The sequence below is a fragment of the Myotis lucifugus genome, unplaced genomic scaffold (assembly GCF_000147115.1).
Source record: "Myotis lucifugus unplaced genomic scaffold, Myoluc2.0 scaffold_109, whole genome shotgun sequence".
Taxonomy (NCBI): Eukaryota; Metazoa; Chordata; class Mammalia; order Chiroptera; family Vespertilionidae; genus Myotis; species Myotis lucifugus.
The window spans coordinates 2,573,884-2,600,381 of record NW_005871157.1 but is presented as its reverse complement, the minus strand read 5'-3'; the positions used below and the strand labels follow the sequence as shown (position 1 = coordinate 2,600,381).

General features: G+C 39.4%; 2 protein-coding genes across 3 annotated transcripts in view; one reads left to right on the top strand and one right to left on the bottom strand.

Moving 5' to 3' along the window:
- TTBK2 (tau tubulin kinase 2) overlaps nt 1-26,498 on the top strand; it is a 109,020-nt gene that overhangs the window by 28,571 nt on the left and 53,951 nt on the right. The window contains exons 2-5 of one of the 2 annotated variants that reach the window (XM_014459498.1): nt 6,247-6,320; nt 10,856-10,996; nt 13,149-13,253; nt 25,487-25,552. In XM_014459498.1, coding sequence (XP_014314984.1) covers nt 6,247-6,320; nt 10,856-10,996; nt 13,149-13,253; nt 25,487-25,552 — 386 coding nt within the window. The remainder of the gene's footprint in view (nt 1-6,246; nt 6,321-10,855; nt 10,997-13,148; nt 13,254-25,486; nt 25,553-26,498) is intronic. The other variant, XM_023757535.1, reaches the window with a different exon arrangement.
- On the bottom strand, nt 4,260-5,122 carry LOC102424937 (40S ribosomal protein S4, X isoform-like). Its single transcript, XM_023757537.1, is given in 2 exon segments — nt 4,260-4,864; nt 4,867-5,122. Coding segments are annotated over 2 exon segments (789 nt in total). The 3' UTR covers nt 4,260-4,331.

Genomic DNA, 26,498 nt, shown 5'->3' with positions numbered 1-26,498 from the left:
CAAGCGGAAGGAGTCAGTCCTGCAGGGGTTGTCTTGGCAACGGCTACGCCCTCCCCCAAGCTGTTTCCCAGAGCTGTTTCTTGTAAGGCCGGGGTTTGAGACAGGAACCCGCCCTGGGAGCGTGGAGGCATTATCTTTCTAAAGTGTGCCGCGCCAGCACTGCCAAGGGTTAACCTGAGTGGGGGCGGCTGAAAGGCTTAGAAAAGACAGACATGAGAATGAAAGCCGGGTCTCGGTGGGACGCTGCTTCTCTGAGAGACAGCGACCATGCCCACAGCCATGCCTTTATTTTATAGCAGATGCTACGAGGCAAAGTAAGGGTTTGACCAAGATGTTTACAACATTCTCCTGGGTTTCAGTCCTACTCAGCTACATGCACCTGAACTCTATCAAGCCTACATCACTCAGGCATGTGGGGCCACGTGTTCAGACCATAGGTTCAAGCTTACAACTGCAGCTGTTGGCTATAATTGTGTTGGGAGGGCCCTGCCCTCCAAGCTGGTACTTGCACGTGGCAATGAGAGGACTGTGCCCTCTCATCAGTCCAAGGCTTGAACCTGTCCAAAACACTGTAGCGGCTCCCCACAATAAAGTTTTAATTCTGTTTCTTTGTTACTGATGTTGTGGCCCCACCCCATAACAAAGAAACAATTTCCGGAGGATGAGGCCCAGGAATCAAGATTTTAAAAAGATTCCCAGGTGATTCTAATGTGCAGCCAAGGTTGAGAAGCACTGCTATAGATAATATTAAAAATATATCTAAACATGCAATTCTTTGTCCAAAAAATGAGCATGTTCAAAAATTAAATGAAGAAAATTTGGATATACTCGATGGAGATTTTCACACATATTTGAGTGATGATTCTATTGATTCCACAGATGACGCTGAAAAGGAAAATATTCCCATCGAATTTCTTAATAGTATTACTCCTTTGGGAATGCCGTGTCATAAATTAAAATTGAAAGTGGGTGCAATCATCATGCTATTGAGAAATCTCAATAGTAAATGGGGTCTTTGTAATGGTACCAGATTTATTATCAAAAGATTATGACCTAACATTATCAAAGCTGAAGTATTAACAGGATCTGCAGAGGGAGAGGCTGTTCTGATTCCAAGAATTAATTTGTCCCCATCTGACACTGGCCTCCCATTTAAATTGATTCGACGACGGTTCCCGTGATGCCAGCATTTGTGATGACTATTGATAAATCACAAGGACAAACTCTAGACAAAGTAGGCATATTCCTACCTGAACCCGTTTTTGCACATGGTCAGTTATATGTTGCTTTCTCTCGAGTTTGAAGAGCATGTGATGTTAAAGTTAAAGTTCTAAGTACTTCATCACAAGGGAAATTAGTCAAGCACTCTGAAAGTGTTTTCACTCTTAATGTGGTGTACAGGGAGATATTAGAATAAGTTTAATCACTTTATCAGTCATTGTTTGCATCACTGTTGTTTTTATATCATGTTTTTGTTGTTTTCATATCATGTTTTTATTGTTTTCATATCATGCCTCTGTTGTTGTTATATCCTTTTGTTACTGTTTATTTATTAATAAATTTATATATTATTTTCATATACATTTTACTAATTTCCTTTCATCTCTCACACTTCTATTATAGAGAAAGGGCAAATAGCAATATTAAAATATCTCTGCTAATTAATTCCCTTTTTTAAAAAAATATATTTTATTGATTTTTTACAGAGAGAAAGGGAGAGGGATAGAGAGTTAGAAACATCGATGAGAGAGAAACATCGATCAGCTGCCTCCTGCACACCCCTACTGGGGATGTGCCTGCAACCAAGGTACATGCCCTTGACCGGAATCGAACCCGGGACCCTTGAGTCCGCAGGCCGATGCTCTATCCACTGAGCCAAACTGGTTAGGGCAATTAATTCCCTTTTAATGTGCACGAATTTCGTGCACCAGGCTACTAGTCTACACTAATAAAAGGGTAATATGCTAATTAGACCGGGCATCTTCCAGACATCTTTCCAGACAAAGCCACAGCAGCTGCCAAGGGCTGGCAGCCACAGCAGCTGTGAGGGCCAAGGGCTGGCAGTGTGGGAGAGGCTGCGGCACGGGCCTGTCCAGTGCCCTGGTCCCTTTTGCAGAGGCGGTGGGAGAAGGCGGCACCACGGGAGAAGGGAGAAGGGAGAAGGCCAGCACCACAGCCCCTTCCACAGAGACAGCAGGAGAAAGGGCTGCGTGGTCCCGGTCCCAGTGCTGCCCCTTCCACAGAGGCAGCCACAGAGGCAGCTGTGCGGGCTGGTCCCAGCGCCACACCTCCACAGAGGCTGGACGGGGTGTGACCTGCTGTGCCTCAACCTCCCACAGCCCCACCCCCAGCCGGCCTGGCCCCAAATCGCCCCCCACCCACCAGTGGACAGGGGGCGGGGCCAGCACTAAGGAGTGAGGGCCTAGGGCTGGCAGCTGCGGCGGCCAGCAGTGGCAGCAGCAGCAGGGTGAGGGGGGCGGCTCCTTACCCTGATTGGCTTAGTTCCCTCCCGCAGAGGAGAATATCCCCTGAGGGCTCCTGGACTATGAGAGGGGGCAGGCCACACACACCAGTGCACGGATTTTTGTGCACCAGGCCTCTAGTCTATAATAATAAAAGTGTAATATGCTAATTAGACCTGACAGCCGAACAACCTTCTGGACAGAGCCTCGGTGGCAGGGGCCATGGCAGAAGTGGTGAGGGGCAATCAGGCAGGCAGGTGAGCAGTTAGGGGCAATCAGGCAGGCAGGCAGAGTGGTTAGGGGCACAATGAGGCAGGCAGAGTGGTTAGGGGCGATGAGGCAGGCAGGCAGGCAAGTGGTTAGGAGCTAGCGGTCCCGATTGCAAGAGGGTGCAGGCCAGGCTGAGGGATTCCCCCTCCCCGGTGCACAAATTTCATGCACTGGGCCTCTAGTTGATAATAAAAGGAAAATACTTTTTAAATTATTTTTTAAATTATTTCTATGAAGCTGAAGAAAAGAGTAAGTTGCTAATTGGCCATCATTTTATCCTTTCATTCTTCTACAATTTATAGTTTTACAAGCATGTACAATACATGTGTTGAACATATATTGTACCCATTGTGAATTATTTTTCCCATTGCACCTATTCTTTCTTTTCAACAAAGCACAAAGAATGAGAGAACAATGTGATAACCCAGATGCCAAAGAAAAGTGTGGAATTCTTAACTAAAATAAGCCTGGATTGTATTTATATTTTGAGTCAGTCAGTGGACAAACTTTTATGACTGTTAATGTATAGTTCTCATTAGTCTACCAAATCTTGCCCTTCTTGCTCTTGGTCTGTGACTTCCTCAAGCATCTTCAAAGATTGTCTCATATTCCATTTACTCTTGAACCCATTGCAGACTGGCTCCTGCCCCTTCTACTCATTAGTGACCACCTAATTTTTTATGTTAATTAGCACTTCTCAGCCCTTCTATAGCTCTTGTCATCAGCCAGTTCCACCTTAAAATGTTGTTCTCTATTGGTTTCTGTGATACCCCTTTCTCATCATTTCCTCTACCTTTCAGGCTATTACTCTGTTTCTTTCATGGACAATTTTATTTTTTGCTTATACTTTAAATGTTGCATATTCTATAACTAGAGGCCTGGTGCACAAAATTTGTGAACGGGTAGGGTCCCTAGGCCTGGCCGGCAATCAGGGCCAATCAGGGCCTTTCTTCCCCTGGCTGCTGGCTGCTGGATGGAGCCTTCCTTCATTCTGTGCCACCGCCTGGTGGTCAGCACATGTCATAGCAATCGGTCGAACTCATATCCTCTATCTTCCCCCACAGATTCTGAATCAGTACAGAGTTCAGGACTCTTTAAAACATTTCCCAAGGGGGAAATTTGCATATTAGCCTTTTATTATATAGGATAGGATTCTGTTCTTAGGTTTCTTTTCTTCTCATTCTTTATCCTTTCAACTAAGCAATCTAAAGTCTATGTTTGTAGTTCCACGTACCTTCCATTAGCTGATGGTTTCCCAATGTATTTCTGGAGCTCAGTTTTTGCTCTCAGTACCAGGCTTGAAATTACAGTGTCTACTGAATTCAACTGGTTACCTTCAAACTCCACATTCTAACATCTCTTAACTTCTATACCACCTACTTTTTATATCCTCTTATTTTGGTACAACGTTTTATTTAGTTGTACCAATTTCTAGTAAAAAAAAAACTACATCTTTAATATCTCTCAGATTTATCTTATTTTTTCTCTCTACTCTAATACTTATGATTTAAACTCTTCTTCTCACTCTTTTTTTTTTCATGCTGTATTATCTTTAATTAAGTACAAAGACTTTTCCAAACATGTCACCTAGAGCTCACTTCACCCACTGCTTTGTTTGGCCGCCATTCTCTTGTCTCTCTCTTCAGCAATGGTGAGGCAGATACCCTTTCCACAGGGTAGGGAAATCCATGGTTTGTTGCCTTTGCCAATTACAAAAATGTTGGAGAGCTGGGTGGCAAAACTGTTGCCATTGGCATCTTTCACATGAACTATGTCAAAAGAGCCACGGTGCCTCTCCCTGTTGGTGATCACACCAATTCTTCCCAGGTTGGCACCTCCGGTCACCATGCACAGGTTACCATTGTCAGTCTTGATGAAAACAGTAATTCTGCCAGTCTCCAACTCAATCTGAATGGTGTCATTCACCTTGATGAGGGGATCAGGGTAGCAGATGGTGCGAGCATCATGGGTTACCAGATGAGGGATTCCTTTTGTGCCCACAAAGATCTTCCTCACTTTGCATAACTTGTACTTGGCCTCCTCAGGTGTAATACGATAAACAGCAAAGCGGCCCTTAGTGTCATAGATCAGGCGGAAATTCTCTCCAGTCTTGTCAATGCTGATGACATCGTAAAACCAGCAGGGTAGGTTATATTGGTTCGGACCTTGCCATCAATCTTAATAAACCGCTGCATGCAAGTCTTCTTTACTTCATCTCCTGTTAGAGCATACTTAAGTCTGTTCCTTAAGAAAATTATGAGAGGGAGACATTCTCTCAGCATGTGGGGACCGGTAGATGGCCGAGGAGCAAACACACCGGTCAATTTATCCAGCATCCAATGATTTGGAGCTGCTACACACTTCAGATGCTTCTTGGGACCATGAGCCATGGTGCACCTGGCAGTGAAAGAGCCTTCTCTCTCTTGGGAAATTGTAACTATCCCCAAAGTGACCTTTCTACCTCCTGAAGTAGACTCTCTCTATAGTCTATCCTTCTTACTGCCATCATAGCAATGTTCTAAAATGCAATGTTTGAAGTGCGTTTTTCCTTATCTTAAATCTTTTAGATGCTTCTCATTACCCAGAAGTAGTTTTCAAATATTCATCCATGGTCCATCTGCTTTTGGATCATTTAGAAAACTTTTGAAAAACTCATATCCTCTATCTTCCCCCACAGATTCTGAATCAGTACAGAGTTCAGGACTCTTTAAAACATTTCCCAAATTATTTTATTAGGCAGGCAGGGTTGGAAAACACTGACCTATCCATGTGGTTCAGATCCTTATCATGGAGTCCAGGACTGCTCAGGGTCTGACACCTGCCTGCTTCTTCGGTGCCATCTCTTTTTGTTTTTCCTCCTGTTCTCTCTGTGCTCCAGCCAGATGCTCTCTTCTGGCTCTGGAACCTACCAGTCTTGATCCTCTTTTAAAACCTTTGTTTGCTTTTGTTGAATCAGAGTCAGGACCCTAGATTTCTACCTGTTTCACCCCTGCTTCCCTCTGTAACCTAGGCAGTACCTCCTTGGATTTTACATGTGGAATTCAGGTTGAAAACCACTGAGCTCATTCAAATCAGTGAGGTCAGAAAAGGGACTCACTGACATCTTATAATGGTGAATGGCAGACCATATCTAAAATTCAGAATTTACATTCATAATAAAGTTCTTAATTTATTTCTCTTTTGTACTTTCATATATTTAATGTCTGGTCTGTTTGATCTGAAATGACCTCTTAATTCTTTCCTTCTTAAATAAATTATCATCCATTTGTTCCCTCATTCATTGTTTATTTATTCGTTCAGTAAACATTTATTTGAATACATAAGGAGCACTGTAGGATTTGGGGGGAGGTGTGTAGAAAATTTGAACAATACAAATTCTCTATCCTTTAAGGTTCTTAACATAGGTCCTTTATATTCAATCATAAAATTCTATACAAAAAAATTATTATTTTTTAGAAGAGAAACTATAATATAACCTTTTTCCACTGTTTTCTTTCTTTTTTTTTTCCTCCAGGGAAAGACCATGTTTGTAGATTTATTGGCTGTGGGAGGAATGATCGCTTCAATTATGTGGTCATGCAGTTGCAGGTAGGTTGCCTTGAAAATATATCTTAAAATCTTTACGTTTTGGTCAAAGTACCTAATTATAGTGGAAAATAATAATAATAACAACAACAACACTCTTGGTATCATATCAGAATGTTTTATATTATTCAGATGAAAATTTGTTTAAACACACTTGATACAGATATTTCCAAAGATGGAAGGGTTGTCTCTCTCAGTTATTTTAGTTGATTCACGTCTTCACTGATTGTCATCATTGCAGAGTTTTCAATCCTTACATGGATTGCTGGATATAATGTGAGTCTTGCCCTGTCCCTGTCCCCTCCCTTTCTACCCTTTGTTACCTTAAGGATTTAGTTTTCCATTTATGTGCTCAAGTATCAACCTGACCTGCTTAAAAATTTAAGCACTAGTTGAGATAGAAGAGAAATGTTAGTCCTCTTTCTCTTTTAATCTTTTAACATTACTCTCTCTGTTCCCTATCCTTCAAATGAGAAGTGGCGTTGGATTGGAGCAGCAGAGAGAAATTCAGAAGGGGAATATTGGAGTAATGACTGCAGCATCCCCTTCTCTCTGACACTAACTCTGTCCCGAAAACACACACACCTCTGAACTGTAGTCACCCTCAAAGTGTAAAAGCTTGGTTCACCTTGCTGCCTGAGTTAGAGATCGCAAGGTTTTCTTTCCTCTGTGGCAAAATCTGTTTTGGCATTTGGTTCTTTTCTTTCAACTTAATAACTACATAGCAGTGATTTCAGAGACATGGGTCCTGGCCTAAATGCTTCCTCTTCTCCTCAGAAGGCTTTTCCTGTTTCCATCAGCTATCCTTCAGCATTTGAGTTAGATGTAAAGATATTAATCTCTCTGTAGACTTAAAGTTTGTTATTTTAAAAATATATTTTACTGATTTTTTACAGAGAGGAAGGAAGAGGGATAGAGAGTTAGAAACATCGATGGGAGAGAAACATCGATCAGCTGCCTCCGGCACACCTCCCACCGGGGATGTGCCTGCAACCGAGGTACATGCCCCTGACCGGAATCGAACCCGGGACCTCTTAGTCCACAGGCCGACGCTCTATCCACTGAGCCAAACCGGTCAGGGTGACTTAAAGTTTTTGAGTCATATGTTTCACTATCTCTTGAGCCAACACAGGTTTATAAATTCTTTGGTTAATCTCTTCCCACCCACCCGCCAACCCAACTTTCCTCTCAGATTTGACAGTCTCTTCTTTGCTTCTATGTTTTTGGATCTATTTTGTTCATCAACTTATTTTGTTCATTAGAGTCCACATATGAGTGAGATCATGTGATACTTGTCTTTCTCTTATTGGCTTCTTTTTTTTTAATATTTTATTGATTTTTTACAGGGAGGAAGGGAGAGGGATAGAGAGTTAGAAACATCAATGAGAGAGAAACATTGATCAGCTGCCTCCTGCACACCTCCTACTGGGGATGTGCCTGAAGCCAAGGTACATGCCTTTGACCGGAATTGAACCTGGGACCTTTCAGTCTGCAGGCCGACGCTGTATCCACTGAGCCAAACCAGTTAGGGCTCTTAGTGGCTTCTTTTGCTCAGCATGAAACTCTCCATGGCCCTCCATGCTGTCGCAAAGGGTAAGAGCTCCTTCTATTTTACTGCTGCATAGTATTGCATGGTGTAAATGTACCACAGCTTTTTTATCCACTCATCTACTGATGGGCACTTGGGCTGTTTCCCGAACTTAGGTATTGTAATAACACTGCTATGAACATAGGGGTGCATACATTCTTTCTGATTGGTGTTTCGGGTTTCTTAGGATAGATTCCTAGAAGGGGGGGTCACTGGGTCAAAAATTCTTTAAAAAGCACTCTACCAGCTATTAAGATATCTTGAGGAAGGACAACATTTCCTACAGGAAGGACAGGACTAATACTTGATTCTTTTATTTACCAGTATTCAGAATAGTTAGTTGGTTCCCTAATATTTTCCAAAGGGGACTAACTAGCCCTCTCTTTAAAAAATATAATTATGGCCCAGCCAGTGTGGCTCAGGAACCAAGAGGTCAGAGTTCAATTCCCAGTCAGGGCACATGCCCGGGTTGTAGGCTCAATCCCCAGAAGGGGGCGTGAGGCAGCTGATCGATAATGTTTCTCACCGATGTTTTTCTCTCTCTATCCCTCTCCCTTCCTCTCTCTCTCACAGTGAATAAAAACATATTTTTTAAATCCTTAAAATATATATAATTATGAATTCATAGATTTAACATGACCTGTGTCTTTCAATCATTGTTTTTCTTTTTAATTTTCAAATTGGCCCATCTTTGGCTAACAGAACTTCCTTCAAGTTGGATCCTGATTCATTTGACAGTACTAGACTGCAGCAGTCTTTGATAGCATCCTTACTTTCTGGTACAAAATTGTGTACCTAGCTCTTTCTGTATAATTCATGCTTTAAGTGGATGGATTCAGGATATATATATATATATATGTATTTTTTAAGAGAAAATATATCATGGTTTATGTTCTTATTTCCAATTCAAGTTTTTGGTAATAGAATTGCTACTGCCCTCTTTGATTTTATATTGTGAGGTTCAGGGACATCAAAATGCATCTCTTTACTCTTATGTAACTTTTAAAAATATGCAGATGAAATGATATGATTGGGATTTACATGAAAATAATGCATTGTATGTGTGTGGGGAAGGGAGAGGAGGGTATGTGCTGCTGGGGAGAGTAGATAACAGATGAGGGTTAGTTATATTATTTTCTCTCCCTTTAAGTATGTTTCAAATCCTTAATAATTAATTATATTTGTATTTTTATTAGGACCATGTTAAATTTATAGAATTAGTTGGAAATAAATGAATTTACTTTTTTATTCAATAATATTTATTCCATATTACTATGTATAAAGGTTCTTTTTTTATAGTGGCTGCATATTAGTCAATGAGATGACTGTACCATGATTTATTTAATCTTTCATTTATTGATGGGTATATAGGTTGTTTTCAATTTGTCTTCATAACAAATAATAACCACTTGTAGTATACACTCTGAAGTACAGGGTGAGGCAAAAGTAGGTTTACATTTGTTCATATGGAAAATGATACAATAATTAATAAATAATAATATAAGAAAAACTCTTTCACGTACTCATAACTGTAAACCTTCTTTTTCCCCACCCTTCATAATTTACTGGCTCAAACCTGCATGTGTTTACCACGTTAGTAACTCTTTCCTCATATGCCACCCTTGTACTTATATTTTTAGATTTTCTTATTTGATGCCTTAGGTGTACATTTAAAAGGATTTAAGCCCAACTTATGTAGCTCAGTGGCTGAATGTCTGAGGTCACAGTTTGATTCCAGTCAGGGCACATGCCCTGGCTGTGGGCTCAATTCCCAGTAGGGGGAGTGCAGGAGGCAGCTGATCAATGATTGTCATCATTGATGTTTCTGTCTCTCCCTCTCCCTTCCTCTCTGAAATCAATAAAAACATATTTAAAAAATAAAGTATCTTTCAAGAAATTTTAAAAAATAAAAGGATTTAAAATCATTACTGATATCATAAGTTTAATTTAATTGATCTCCTTTTTTAAAAAACATGTTTTTATTGATTTTTTTAGAGAGAGAGGAAGGGAGAGGGATAGAGAGATGGGAATCGAACCGTGACCTCCTGGTTCATAGGTTGACGCTCAACCACTGAGCCATGCCCGCCAGGCTAATTGATTTCCTTTCAAAAGCTTTTATGATGGTGGAAGTTGTTTATAAATGAAATTCTAGTATTAGGCATATTTTTGGCAATGAAAATACTGATTTTTGAAGAAAAATTTATTGGAATGCTAATAAAGGTTATTAGATACTCCCATGGGATTATAAAAGTTGTTCTAGATTATCACTTATTTTACATTTGCTAAAGATATAGAGAACAACAAATTCTCCTAACATTAAACAAAGAAAAGATAACTACCAATTTGTGCTGTGGGAAAACTGCATTTTTAAAGAAGATATGTAGTATGAAAGGTTCCTGACATTCTGGTAAATTTTCAATTCTTAGTTTACTTGAGTACTATTTAATATTTTATTTCAAATGGTACTTGAGTAACTTAAGATTTTATTACTTTTTCAAAAGTGAACCAACTGTCTTTAGTTGAGGTGATGGTATTAATCCTAAACATATACTACAAAATTTTGGGAATAGGGAGATTGGGATATTTAAATTTCTTTGAGCTATAAGGGCCAGTTTCCATTCTTTGGGAGGTAGAACTACAGCATTATAAACCATTCATCTCATCAGATTACTGGTTGTTACCTAGGCTATAAGGAACCTTCTGGTGAAATAGCACAGTGAAGTGGAAAAAGAACACTTTGGAATCTGGCAGAGTTAGATTTGAAAGACAACTTTACCTTAACGGGTGTTATCCTAATAGAATGTCTTCTCTTGAGTGAAAGAATCATGATTTTGGTAAAATCCTTGCTATTTCAGTCAAAACATTTTTTAATGATAAATGGATAATTCCCCATCTTTTCTTATAACATAATTTTAGTACCATATTTGAAAGTGTGTTTTTGTTTCCATAGGGTCGGAATCTGGCAGACCTACGCCGTAGCCAGTCCCGGGGCACATTCACTATTAGCACTACTCTTCGGCTGGGTAGACAGATTCTGGAGTCTATTGAGAGCATCCATTCTGTCGGATTCTTGCACCGAGACATCAAACCGGTAGGGCACAGAATGAGTTTGCTCAGTACTCTTAATCTTAAAATGGGACACAGTAACTTACAAATGTAGCTTTCTATATTAAATGCAAGGTAATATTTTAATTTCTTTAGCAGAAATGGAACTGGAAGCAAAATATAACTTGCCTTTTCATTAAAAAAAAAAAGAAGATAATTACACACTACAACTTATATTCAAGAGCTTTTCTCCTACAATGAAAATGTTGTTCAACAGCCAATTTAAAAATGACTAATGCTTGGCTATTATTATTATGTATGTTAACATTGCCATATTACTTAGCTTTACACCTAAATTGATAGTTATTCTTTGGATTTCTTTTTCCTAATATTGGTTACAAATATTTACCAAAGTTGTTTTTAGATATTGGCATGATGTTCTTTTGAACTATTTTTTTTTATTTGAGTTATGGCTAGGAAAGAATTCAGGGCCAAGAATTAAACTATAAGAGAGTTTATTTAAAAAGACACAGAGGTAAAATAAGTGAGAAGAAATGGGCTCAGGAACCAAGTTACAGAGGCAAAAGGAGGGTCCTTGGAGTTTAGGAGAGAGGAAGGTGAAGGTAACATGCTGGGGGAAGAAGATGGGGAGGGAGAAGGCACAGGCATGCTCCCGAGAGGGAGAAGACCTGAACTACTTTTAAATAACAAATTATACTTACAAGAAACTATTTAGCCCTAGCCAGTTTGACTCGGTGGCTAGACCGTCGGCCTGCAGACTGAAAGGTCCCAGGTTTGATTCCAGTTAAGGGCACATGCCCGGGTTGAGGGCTTGATCTCCAGTAGGGGTCGTGCAGGAGACAGCCGATCAATGATTCTCTCTCATCATTGATGTTTCTATCTCTCTCTCTCCCTCTTCCTTTCTCACTGATCAATAAAAATATATTATATATAAAAAAAGAAACCATCAATTTTGAAATACTACTTTTTTCTCCTGAGTATTACAGTGGCAATATATAGTATTTTTTCCTATTGTTTTTCTTAGATATTATAACTGTGAAATATACTTTTTTTATTTTTTCTTCTTATTTATTTATTTTTATTTTTTAAGATATATTTTTATTGATTTCAGGGAGGAGAGGGAGAGAGAAATAGAAACATCAATGAGAGAGAATCATTGATTGGCTGCCTCCTAAATGCCCCTCACCAGGGATCTAGCTGCAACCCAGCCATGTGCCCTTGACCAGAATCAAACCTGGGACCCTTCAGTTCAAAAGGCCCATGCTCTATCCACTGAGCCAAACCAGCTAGGGCCTTCTTATTTTTTTTTTCTTTGTTGCTCACAAGGGGAATGACCCATTTTGGAAATATTGTATTTACTAGAAATTTTTCATTTTTGGTGCAGTTGAAAATTACACCCATCTGTTGCTACTTGATTTCTAAAATTAGTTTACATGAAAATGGCAACTAAAAGTAACATGATTGAATGAGACTTAATGTAATGTAGATTTCTTTGGCTCTTATTTCTATGCCAAACTAAATGTCATTATTTGAGAACTGTGGTGATGAAGAGCTTCCATTTTTATCAGAAACTTCCCTAAGTAGAACAATGTTTTAAAATAAAAGCTAACAATTCTGTGACAATTTGACTTTTGCTTTTATAAATTCTCTTGTTTACATACACATCTTTGCAAGTTTGTGGCCATTTAACGTTACATTTATTTTTACTAAGGGAAGAATACAAAGTATATTTTCCTTTAGCCTGTTTTGAAATGTTTCCTTAAATTGCATCTTAATTTTTACACTTGACTAAATTCAGCTTTAGGATATTCATTTACATTTTTGAGCTATGTGCTCTATTTTGCCCACTCCTAGTTCTTTCCATTTTAAAAAATTAAGAATTGGGTTTTCATTTAGGCAGTGGCTTAGAGGAAGTTAGAGTTCTGATTTCAGTTAAGTCTGTGTTGTGTTGTATACAACTTTATACAGTCACTTAAATCTTTGTTGCTCAAAGTTCACCTGATCATAGGCATTAATAGAACCCACAATGAAATTTACAGTAAACATAATTGACTAGAATAGTATATTTGAGACATGTGTGCTGTATGGAATTTTAGTAGAAGAATTAAAATATAGAAAGAGTAATATATAAGGACTAATTATAAAAATATGTATATTTTCCTTCTTTATTTTTCTAGTCGAACTTCGCCATGGGCCGCTTTCCTAGTACATGTAGGAAGTGTTACATGCTCGATTTTGGCTTGGCTCGACAATTTACTAATTCCTGTGGTGACGTCAGACCAGTAAGATTTTTCATGTTATTGAATATTTGAGACTTAAACTATTATTTATTATATCACTCTATTTAAAGAAATGCTGATTATGTATCAGAATGGATGTGATTCAAGAAGTAGCATACATATTTATAATTAAATCATAAAATGAGTTAATTATTCCACTATTGAAAGTTGTAGACTTAAAAAAAATACATTAGACACAGATTTAGAGTTGTCTTGTACTAAGAACACAAATTAGCCCTTTAGGATCAGTGATCTTTTTTGCAGTCCAAAGCTCTTTCTACATATTATGGTTTTTCTGTTTCAGTTATTGTACTTTTCATATCCATTTGGTTCTTTTTAAAAATTTCTCTTTATGGATATTCTCTATTTGATACGATGTTGTCATACTTTCCTTACTTCTGTTATCAAGCATTCCTTTAGTTTTGTGAAGATATTTATAATGGCTAGTTTGAAATCTTTTATTGTTAAATCCAACATCTAGTCACTCTCACAGACAATTTCTGTTGCCTGCTTTTTTTTTTTAATGTATGAGAGATAATTCCTTGTTTCTTTGCATACCTTATAATTTATTTTTATTGGAAACTGGACATTTTAGATAATATGTTGTAGCAATTCTGGGTACTGGTCCCCCTTCCAGGGCTTGTTATTATGTGCTTGTTTATTTGTTTAGTGAATGTATTATTTTAGTGAAGTCTGTTTTTTTTCCCCACCCTCAAAATACAGTGTTAATCTCCACTAATTGATTGCTCTATTGTTTACAACAGTGCCGTAGGGCACAAATTCCTTGACAAAGTAATCAAAGTGTGCCTCCTAAAATGGAATAATCCCCCCCGCCCTTTTTTTAAAGGAATTTATTGAAGTGACATTGATTAATAAAATTATACAGGTTTCAGATGTACAATTCTATAATACATCATCTGTATATTTATTGTGTGGTCACCACTGCAAATCAAGTCTCCTTCCACCACCATTTATTTCCCCTTTACTCTCTTCTTCCTCTCCCCAGCCCCCTTTCCCTTTGGCCATCACCACACTGTTGTCTGTAGCTATGGGTTATGCATATATGTTCTTTGACTAATCCCTTCACCTACTTTCATCCAGCCCCCCAGCCCACTCCCCTCTGACAGCTGTCAGTCTGTTCCATGTATTCATGCCTCTTTCTATTTTATTAGTTGATTTTGTACATTAGATTCCATATATAAGTGAAACCATATGGTACTTGTCTTTCTCTGACTGGCTTATTTCACTTAGCATAATACTCTCCAGGTCCATCCATGCTGTCACAAAAGGTAAGATTTTCTTCTATTTTAAGGTCTAGTAGTATTCCAGACTGCGGAACTTCAGAGGGAAGGTGGGGGAGGGTAGGAAGAGATCAAAGAATTTGTATGCATATATGCATAACCCATGGACACAGACAATAGGTTGGTGAAGGCTGGGGTCAGGTGGTGAGGGCAGGCTAAAAGGGGTCGATGGTGGGGGAAAGGGGACATGTGTAATATTTTCAGCAATAAATATTTAATTTTAAGAAATGATGAGAGAGAATCATTGATTGGCTGCCTTCTGCACACCCCCCACTGAGGATTGAGCCCGAAACCCTGGCATGTGCCCCTGACCAGAATCGAACCTGGGACCCTTCAGTCCGAAGGCCGACGCTCTATCCACTGAGCCAAACCATCCAGGGCTTTAGTTGTTTTTTTAAAATAATTTTCACCAGTTTTACTGGGGAGTGGAGCTCCTCGTGTTGTCATACTGGCATTTGTTCTCCCACTATCGCTCTTATACTTGTGTCTTACTTTTACCTTTAGTTTTGTTTTAACTTGCTACTGATTGTGACTCTCATTCCTAGCAAATTGGTTGCACAGAAATTAAAACACTGGTTTTGAATGAACTAACTATATAGTAATAGTTGTATACAGAAATGTAAATTATATTTAAAATAAGGGCACATGAGAATTTAAGTGCCTAGAAATTATGAGAGAATTTTTTTTATTCTGGTGAAGGTCTTGCATGTTAATAGGAAACGTGGGGTGCAGGGAGCGGATCTCCCCCTTGCAGGTTCTTGCCTCAGGAAGTTTGAAGAATAAAATTTACGGGCTAAAAGGACTTGTTAGTAAAAGGGTGGAAATTTATTGGAAGCAAATACAGACTCCCACGTAGGGAGGGGCTCCCAAGGGGGTAAACCACTAAGCTCCTTTTTTCTAAGGTTTTTAAATGCTGTGGTTCTTTGTCTCTTCATGCTCCCTTCTAATTGGACCCCTTCCCCATTTTATGACCCTGTGCTTTTCTAATTGGTCACTCTTTTGCAGAATATCAGCTTCGAAGTTTAAAACCCACTTGGTGCCCCTCCTTTTTCTCTCCCCCTTATCTTGCAACATTCCTCTATCTCCTGTGAACATGTTTCCCTCTTTCCAGCATCTGTGGACATTTCTCTATCCTCTGTGAAAGTATGTTTCCTTTTTCCCCATAACAGTTTTTCAATTTTTAGAACATGTTTTTTAAAAAGTCACTCTGGCTGTAAAGAGACTATTGAGAGCAAGAGTAGAATCAGAAAGACAAGTTAGAAGACTAACATGAAGGTCCAGTGATCAATGATGGTGGCTGGGACCTAGGACATTAGGGTGGTACAATAAGGTAGTGAGAAATGATTGTATTTTGCACATATTTTAAAGATAGATTTAATAAGACTTCCTTCTGGATTTGATATTGGGATGTGAAGGAAAAAGAAGAGTCAAGAATGATTACTAGATTTTTGTCCTGAATGAATGGTCATGCTATTAACCATGATGGGGAAGGATGAAGAAGATTCGATAAGGGGGGGAAACACAAGTTCTATTTTCTAGAAGTAAGTTTGAGATGCCTCTTAGATTCAAGATGGAAATAACAAGAAGCTGATAATGATATATTAATTTGTAGCTCAAAGGAGAAATCAGGGCTGGGGATAATATAAATTTAAGAATCACTTGCTCCCAATGTTTAAAACTAAATGGTAATTTTAAAAAATGAAACTAGATTAGATCAGCTAAGGAGACGATATTGCTAGGTAAGAAAAGAGGTTCTGAGTTTGAGCCATTGGGGCACTTAGCAACTTGATGATGGAAAAAGAAGAACTGTGAGCCAGCCAAGAAGAGTGAGAGGAGGATCAGCCAGTGAGGTAGGAAAAAAATCAGGAGAGTGTGATATCTTGGGAGCCGAGTGAAGAAAGTGCTTCAAGTATGTAGGGGTGGTTATCACCGGCACCAGATGCTGCTGATAGGTCAAGTAAGGTGGGAAATGAGAACTGACCATCTGGATTACTCAATTGGAATAAGTTAAAGAGAGTTGGAGAGACAAAGTGAAGAAAGAGAGTATAGGCAACTCTCTGGTGGAGTTTCTGTGCTCTAATCTTCACCAGAGGATATGTTTTTTATTTTATTTTATTGATTTGAGGAAGGGAGGGAAAGTGGGAGGCAGAGAGAGAAGAGAGAGAAAGAGAGAAACATTGATGGGTTGCCTCCTGTATGCACCCCACCACCTGGGTATGTGACCTGACCAGGAATCGAACCCGCCACCTTTTGGTGTACAGGACAGTGCTTTAACCAACTGAGCCACACAGGCCAGGGCCAGAGTTTCTTTGTTCTAAAGAGGAGTGGTAAAACAAAGAAGTAGTTGAAAGGGCAGTGAAAGCCATCCTTCCTTCCTTCCCTAATTTTTAAAAAATGGTAGTTATTGAAGCATACTTGTGAACTGATGGTAATACTCCAGGACATGTGAAAAAATAAAAACTGATGTAGGACAGAGCAGGAACAATTATAAGAGCCAAGTTCTTGCATAGCTGGCAGGGGAAGAAATCCTGGCACAAATGGTGAGGTTAGCCTATTATGTAAGAGCAAGAACACTTTTCCATGTAACTGGGAAAAGGCAGAATAAGTGGGTACAGATTTAGGTAACTAATATTTTTTTAAAATATATTTTTATTGATATCAGAGAGGAAGGAAGAGGGAGAGAGAGACAGAAACATCCATGATGAGAGAGAATCATGGATTGGCTGCCTCCTGCAAGTCCTCCAATGGGGATTGAGCCCACAACCTGGGCATGTGCCCTTGACCGGCATTAACCTGGGACCTTTCAGTTCACAGGCCGACGTTCTATCCACTGAGCCAAACCGGCTAGGGCAGTAACTAATATTTGATTTTTTTTGTCTTTCCATATATGTTCCAAAAGAGTGTAAAAAACACATATGTAAATTTTAAATAAGAATATTAAGACATTCATGGCCTCCATTTAGGTTAAGAAATAGCTCATTTCCACCTTAGAAGCATGCTATGGTCCTTTCCTGATGGCATACCTTTTCCTCCCTCAAGCAGCATGTGCAATAGAACTTACTATGAAGTTGGAAATGTTCTGTATCTGTACTGTCCGATATGGTAGCCACTAGCCACATGTGCCTAGTGAGCACTTGAATTTTGACCAGAGAAAACAAGGAACTCAGTTTCAAAACTAATTTAATTTGAAGTTGCTATTATATTGGGCATTGTAGCCCTAGACAAATTCCATTCTTAATTTTGCATTAACCAGTCCCTTGCTTTGCTTTCTTCTCTCTTCTGTAGACCCAAGGGTAGTTATTTGGAGTATGGAACAGATTCAAGGAGCTTTGTAAAATACTATAGTTACCATATGCCCTTCACCTAGCTTCCCCCAATGATATCTTAGATAGCCATAGCAGTACATTGTCAAAACTAGGAAATTTGATATGGGTATACTATTATTGACTCAAGCACAGCCTGAGTCAGATTTCACTATATTTTTAAAAACATTTTTTTAGGAGTGGGGAAATGGTATATGAAATGTTATCACATGTATAGATTCATTATAGCCAACACCACAATCAGGATACAAAACTCCTTCAAAACGTAATGTCTGTTTATCTACCAAAGTTATGGTACAGGATCATCAGTCAGCTTGCATTACAAACAGAATGATGGGTAGTATCTGTGACACTAGTGAGTTGTTTATGTGGTTGGTTTTGAGATCCTCTATTTTTTTATTTTATATATATATATCTATATCTATATATATATATATATCTATATATATATATATCTATATATATATATATAGATATATATATATATCTCCTATCTAATAAAAGACAAAAAGGGTAATTGACCGTACCTTTACTACGCTTCCCATTGTCTAATCAGGGCGATATGCAAATTAACCGCCAACCAAGATGGCGGCCGGCAGCCACGCAGCTGAAGCGAGCAGGAGGCTTGCTTGCTCCAGTGATGGAGGAAGCCAAGGTTCCCTGCCTGCTGTGGCCTGGCTCTGAGCTCCGAAAGCAACAAAGTTTCAATTATAGAAGCTAAACAAACCCCAGATACCTGCTTTCAGCCGGCGGTGGCCATGGAGCTGGAGCGGGCTCTTAGCTCCAGTGATGGCAACATAGTTTCAATTATAGAAGCTAAACAAACCCCAGATACCTGCTTTCAGCAGGCCGAGACCTCAGAGCTGGAGTTATAAAAGGTAAATAAATCCCAGAATAAAAAAAAAAGAAAAAAAGGAGAGGCTGGGAGCTTCAGTTGCCGGCCAGACTGAAAACGGCCCTCAGCCCCTCACCCAGACTGGCCAGGCACCCCAGTGGGGACCCCATCCTAAAGGGGATGTGGCCAGCCTGAAAACAGCCATCAACCCCTCATCCAGGCTGGCCAGGCACCTAAGCAGGACCCCCACCCTGATCCGGGACACTCTTCAGGGCAAACCAGCCGGCCCCCACCCATGCACCAGGCCTCTATCCTATATAGTAAAAAGGTAATATGCAAACAGACCCTAACAGCAGAAAGACTGGGAATGACTGGTCACTATGACACACACTGACCACCAGGGGGCAGACGCTCAATGCAGGAGCTGCCCTCTGGTGGTCAGTGCGCTCCCACATGGGGGAGCTCTGCTGAGCCACAAGCCAGGCTGATGGCTGCCAGTACAGCGGTGGTGGTGGGAGCCTCTCCTGCCTCCTCAGCAGCGCTAAGGATGTCTGACTGCAGCTTAGGTCTGCTCCCCGCTGGCAAGTGGACATCCCCTGAGGGCTGCCGGGCTGCCAGAGGGATGTCTGATTGCCAGCTGAGGCCCAATCCCCCAGGGAGCGGGCCTAAGCCAGCAGGTGGTCATCCCCCGAGGGGTCCCAGACTGAGAGAGGGCACAGGCTGGGCTGAGGGCCCCCCCCCCCCCCCGCCGAGTGCACAAATTTTTGTGCACCGGGCCTCTAATATATATATAAAAGTAATATGCAAATTAGGCCAGGACGCCATAACGGCCATGACTAGCTCAGGAGGAGAGGCCAGGCGCCTTCCCCTGATCAGCTAGGTCGCCTCCCGCAGAAGGAGGCCAGACTGCAGTTTAGTAAGCCGTCAATAGGACATCCCCTGAGGGTTACCGGACTGTGAGAGGGGGCAGGCTGGGCTGAGGGACCCCCCCCCCCCTTCACGAATTTTGTGCACCGGGCCTCTAGTCTTTAAGATAAATTAGTTACATTAAATAGATATGTGAAATATAAAGAAGCTTTGATCCATACAGTTTCAGTTTTGAATTCCTGTTTGCTTAATGATTTCAGTCTGCATGCTCATTTTTTCCATTCTGGTTTAAAGTATGCCCCAGTTTCCTTAGCCCTGCAGCTGGCATCTCACATTGGCCCTTTGTGTCTAAGCTCTTGGAATGCCATGTTTTCTCCTTCCTAACCATTCAAGCTAAAACTTCTAGTGCCTTGGGCTGTAATGACCTAATTAAGAACAGTTTTTAAAGTCTTTTTTTTTTCTGTTACCTTTCCAGAATTTCAACTATAGGCATCCCAAAAAAAATGTATGCACACTGTGAATGATTATAAAGTCAGTGTTTATTAACATACAGTTTATTTTCAAAATTGAGCTATCAGTTGTTAAAGTGCATATACATTTTTTGGGACACCCTGTATTTTCTTATTTCCACTGGGGATTTTATTACAAAGTTCTCCATGCCATTTCTCTCCCCCCTCCCCAAATCTCCTCCCTTTGATTAGCAGTAAATGTGGGCTCATGCCTAGAGTCCTTCCTTTCTCCTAGATTTATTCTTCTAGGAGCTCATTCTATCTCTAACATTTATCCCCTTCTTCACATTCATACTACTTCTGTCCTTGTACAGGTCTCCTGGTTTCTTGTTTGGATTATTAAAATAGTTTCCTCACTGATCACCCTACCCTCTCCTTCCAATCTATCCTTTATATTTCCAGCAGAGTAAATATGCCAAGCACTTTCTCAATCATATCACTTCACTACTTAAAATTTTTTATTAATTCCATTTGACTGCACATTGTAAATTAAACAATTTACTATGATATTCAAGGCCATCCTTAATCTGATCCCAACCTATGTTTCCATTATTTTCTCTTACCATTTGCTTCAGCCATACCAAACTCTTTTCCCTAACACCTATAGTACTTTCCTCCCTTTTGGCATTGTTGTATTCTTTTTATTTAAAATGCATTTTTTCTTCCTGTTGTAATTCTTCTGCCAGTTCCTCTAAGCACAATATACTTTTTCTTTTCTTTTTTTTAATTTTCACTCAAATATCTAGGTATTTGTTTTAATAAAGCATACTCTTAGGTTTTTAACCACTTTAACTTTTAACTTTTTTCTCTAAAGATTTTTTAAATATAATTTTTTGAGAAGATAATACTATATTCATGTGTTGCAAAAATAAAAGTCTTGCCCTAACCGGTTTGGCTCCGTGGATAGAGCGTCGGCCTGCAGACTCAAGGGTCCCAGGTTCGATTCCGGCCAAGGGCATGTACCTTGGTTGCGGGCACATCCTCAGTAGGGGGTGTGCAGGAGGCAGCTGATTGATGTTTCTCTCTCATCGATGTTTCTAACTCTCTATCCTTCTCCCTCCTCTCTGTAAAAAAATCAATAAAATATATTTAAAAAGAAAAATAAAAGTCTTAACAATTCATCAAAATTTGTACTTGTTCTGGCTGAGTAGCTCAGTTGGTTAGAGTGTTGTCCGATATACAAGGTTGCAGGTTCGATCCCCACTCAGGGCATGTACAAGAATCAATCAATGAATGCATAAATAAGCAGGACAAAGAAAATGGATTTTTCTTACTTTTTCTCCCCCTTTCTCTCTCTCTGTAAAATCAATAAATTAAAAAAAAAATTAACACTGTGCTCTTTGAAGGACACTGTTAAGCAAATGAAAAAATCAAGTCACAAAAGGGGAAAAATATTTGCAAACACACATCTGATGAATTATATCCAGAATCTATAAACAATTCTCACAACTCAATAATTTTTTAAAAAAGGAAATGAGCAAAAGTTTTGAATAGATATTTGATCAAAGAAGAGATACTACAGATGGTAAATAAGTATATTAGCAAATGCTGAGCATCTTTAGTTATCAGGGAAGTGCAAAATAAAAACCACAGTGAGATACTATTATACAGTAGTTAGAATGCCCAGAGTAGTGAAGGACAGAAGTCACAGGTTGCCAGAGATGGAGTGGAGGGAAGGGATTGACTACAAAGGGTCTTAAGGGACACTTGGGGTGATAGAAATATTCTATATCTTGATTGCAGTGGTAGCTACATGACTATATATCTTTGTCAAAACTCATAGAACTGCGTATACCTAAAGTATGAATTTTACTATATGTAAATTATGCTTCAATAAAGTCTGACTTTAAAAAAATTTAAAAGATAAGAAGTGAAACAAATCTCCATTTCACTCCTCTCCCACTCGTTTCCTGTCTGCCCTTGTCCCTCCCTCCATCTTTAGGTAACTGTATTGTTATTAGTTCCTCAATGTATTCTTCCAGAATTTCTTTATGCGTATACAATAAATATGGATGCATATTCTTTTTCCCTTTTTGATTCAAGGTAGCATGATGTACATTCTGCACTTTTCCCCTCCTACCATTGTATCTAGATCTTTCCATATAGGATATGGAGCTTCTTCCTATTTTTTTTGCAGCTACAGAGTATATTCTATTATATGGATGTACTGTAATTTATTTAATCAGTCCCCTGTTGATGAACATTTTGGTTACTTCTGCTCTTTTGCTATCACAAACACTAATGTAATTGATAAATAGTACATTCACTATTTTTGCATCTATGCAAAGTATTATGTGTAAGGTAAATTTCTGGAAATGAAATTGCCAAGTCAGAAAGAATGTATGCATTTGTTATTTTGAAAGCTATCAGTCAAAATGCCATCAATTAAGGAAGTTTCAAGAGATAACTTATGTCAAGTTCCAGTTAAAAGTTGCCTTATTCTTAAAACTTTTCCTTCTTCCATAGGACTTTTCCTTCTTCCTTTCCACCAAATAGAACTAATCCTACCACTCCTAGGCTTTCGTAGCTCATTGTACTTTTCTAATGATGTCCATTATAATCTGCTTTGAATTAGAATTCTTTATATATATATAGCTATTTTCCCCAAATGGGTGTATTGTTTCTTCTGCATTGTATAAGGTGGCTAAAGTTTGTTGACATGGTAGTATTTCTTTGATGTGTCAGTCATATCAAGATCTCTCTAAAACAGCTGATCCCTCTTTACCTATATTTCAGCCTTTTCAATGGCAATGACAGAAGTAAGGTCAGAGCCAGGCCAGGGCTACTTTTAACTGGAAAGTCTCCTGGGCTTATGTTGGCTAGAGTCCATGGGGGACTGGGGGGAGAGTCTAGTGCTCAATAGACTTGACTGCAGAGGTGATAATAGGTCTGGGTGTATTCATCCTAACAGTTATCAGAATGAAAATAAGTAGGCAAAATTACGTGCTACAAAAACATTTGTGTGTTAGTGAAGATCCCCGGGAGCTTGAGGGAGGCAGCCAATCGATGTGTCTCTCTCATATCGATGTTTCTCTCTGTCTCTACCCCTCCCTCCCACTCTCTCTAAAAATCAATGGAAAAATATCTTTGGTTGAGAATTAACAATTACAACAACAAAAACAGAAAGGAGTAATTAAAGGGGAAGAGAAGTTCATGGAAGAAGAAATAGACTATTAATTTGAATAGATTGAACATAGATTATAAAAATGAGCAAACAGAGGAAGAATATATAGGATATTTATCTTATAGCATATGACCAAAAGATTCTGGTAACTAAAGATTTTTAAAATATCATTTATTATACATTTTTTCTGACTACAAAAGTAATGCATTTTGCCCAGCCAGTGTGACTCAGTGGTTGAGAATTGACCCATGAACCCAGAGATCATAGTTCAATTCCCAGTCAGGGCACACTCCCCAGTAGGAAGTGTGCAGGGAGCAGCCAATCAGTGATTCTCTCTCATCATTGATGTTTCTATTTCTCTCTCCCTCTCCCTTCCTCTCTCTAAACCAATAAAAACATTATTTTTTAAAAAAGTAATGCATGTGAATTGAGGATAATTTAAAATTACTGATAGCAAATAAAAATTCTACTAATGAAAATTATTGGCTATGATTATTTTAAAGTTTGTCAGTTTTCATGTTGAGCTATGGTACATTCCATAAATCTTTAGGTTATTGACTCCATCCTTGTGAAGCAACAAAATTGAACAGTTTATAATTTTAAGTCAAAAGACCTTAGTTGATGCCTGGTTTTATCACCGACTAATTCCGTATCTCTCAGAATCTGTTTCTATGTCTGTAAAATGAGCAATACAGAGACCCTGCCATCACAGAATTTATATTCCAATGGAAGAAGCTAGGCAATAAAAAAGTGAAAATATAAATAAAATCAATTCTAGGTAGTGAAATGTATTATGAGAAAAAAATAAAGCAGAGTAGAAGAATAAAATGGGCCCTGGTGGGTGTGGCTCAGTTGGTTGAGTGTCCTCCTGTGTAATCTTAGATTACTCAGAGGTTGCTGGTTCGATTCCAGGTTAAGGGCACGTGCTTGTGTTGAGAGCTCATTCCCTGGTAGGGGACGTGCTGGAGGCAGCCAATCAGTATTAAGCTCTCACATAGATGGTTTTTTTTCTCTCTCTCTCTCTTTCTCTCTCCCCCCCCCTCCCTTTCCCTTATCTAAAAATCAATAAACTATTTTTTTTAAAGAATAAAGTGGCGTTTCAGGGGTGGGTAGTATTTTTTACTAGGATAATTAAGGAATGTTTCTCTGAAGAACTGGCATTTGAGTAGAGGGCCTAATATGGAGAAGAGCTAGCCATTGGAGGCATTCAAAGAGAGAGCATTCCAACTGAAGAGACCAGCAAGTGCAAATATCAAGTGGAATGAGGCCAGTGCCAAGACAGAGAATGTTTTGTAGGCCAAGTAATAAAAGTTTGAACTTTATCCTACGTTGAGCTCTCTGAGAACTGGGATCATGTATTATTCATGTTTGGATTTATTCCCAGTACCTGGCACATAGTAAGTACTCATTAACTTAAATTTATGAATATTTGAATTGCATATATAGGTAGAGATACAAATTGCCACCATCTTTGAATGGAGTTTGAATGAAATAACCAAGTCACAAAGAGATTGGCATCTTAGATTCCTCAGAGATTCCTCATGGTCTTACTATACTTTTTTTTATCAGAGCCTGAATATTAGTGCATGTACTATGATGCTGGGCAGGATTCTGAGCATATGAAAGCATTCAATGTTTTCTTTTATATATATATATATTATTGATTTTTTACAGGGAGGAAGGGAGAGGGATAAGAGAGTTAGAAACATCGATGAGAGAGAAACATCAATCAGCTGCCTCCTGCACACTCCCTACTGGGGATGTGCCCGCAACCAAGGTACATGCCCTTGACAGGAATCGAACCGGGGACCCTTCAGTCTGCAGGCCGATGCTGTATCCACTGAGCCAAACCGGTCAGGGCTTATGTTTTCTAATATACATAGTTTATTTATTATAAATGCCACTTTATTTTACTTTATTTTTAAAAACATGTTTATTGATTTCAGAGAGGAAAGGAGAGAGAGAGAGAGAGAGAGAGAGAAAGAGAACATCAATGATGAGAGAGCATCATTGATTGGCTGCCTCCTATATACCCCCTACTGGGGATTGAGCCCACAACCCAGGCATATGCCCTGACCTAAATCAAACTGTGACCTCTTGATTCATAGGTTGACACTCAACCACCGAGCCACACCAGCCAGGCAAAAATTAGAAATTTAAATAGTGTTTTATTGTGACAGTAATGCACATGTTTCTCACATCCACTTTATGGCTCAAGTGTACTGAGTCTTTTGCTATTTGAAGCTTATTTATTATTCTTTTTTGGTTTTATTGTAGCCTCGAGCTGTGGCAGGCTTTCGAGGGACAGTTCGTTATGCATCGATCAATGCTCATCGGAACAGAGTAGGTATCTGAACTAGAGTCATGTCTGTATAACCATGGTGATGGCTTGAGTTAGATTGATTTCTTTTTTTAGAGTACAAAGTGTGGAAATTGCTTTGGAGAAGGCATTAGTAATGCATGGTAAGGTGTATTGTGGATAACAGATGTGTGCATCTGCATAGAAAATAAAATTGGATTTGCCAGGAAAGATAATAGTGAAGTATATATGTATGGGGAATCTTGTGTCCTTAATAGGTATAAATAAATATTAATGAATTTAATACAAAATTTTGAAGAAATAAAACATTTGTGTTCTATTTCTAGAAATTACTTGGGAATATCATACTGTCACAATACCTAGTGAAATGTAGGGGTCATCATCCTATATTATAAAAACCTAATATGTTAAGTGTTCGGTCGTCTGTTCAATCAATCAAAGCCTAATATGCTAATGATATGCTAAGGCTGCCCAACTGCTCTTTATGACATGCACTGACCACCAGGGGGCAAACAGTTGACCAGTCAACCAGTCGCAATGACATGCACTGACCACCAGGGGGTAGATGCTCCTACTGGTAGGTTAGCTTGCTGCTGGGGTCTGGCCGATTGGGACTGAGTGAGACGGGTCGGACATGCCCTGGAGCCCTCCTATGGTCCCTCCCCAGCTGGCCAACCTCCCGTGTTCCTCCCTGTCCCTGATCGTGCACCTGTGGGGTTCCTCGGCATGGCCTGCACCCTCTTGCAATCCGGGACCCCTCGGGGGATGTTGGAGAGCTGGTTTCATCCCGATCCCACAGACCAGGCCAAAGGACCCCACTGGTGCACAAATTCATGCATCAGGCCTCTGGTTTTATCTGTAATATGCATTAATCTATGGTAGCCCTTCTCCTGTAATGTTTTGTTTTCATGAAGATCTCAAATGCAGACTTTAAAATTTTTATCTTAGTAAATATATCTTTCCTCTTGG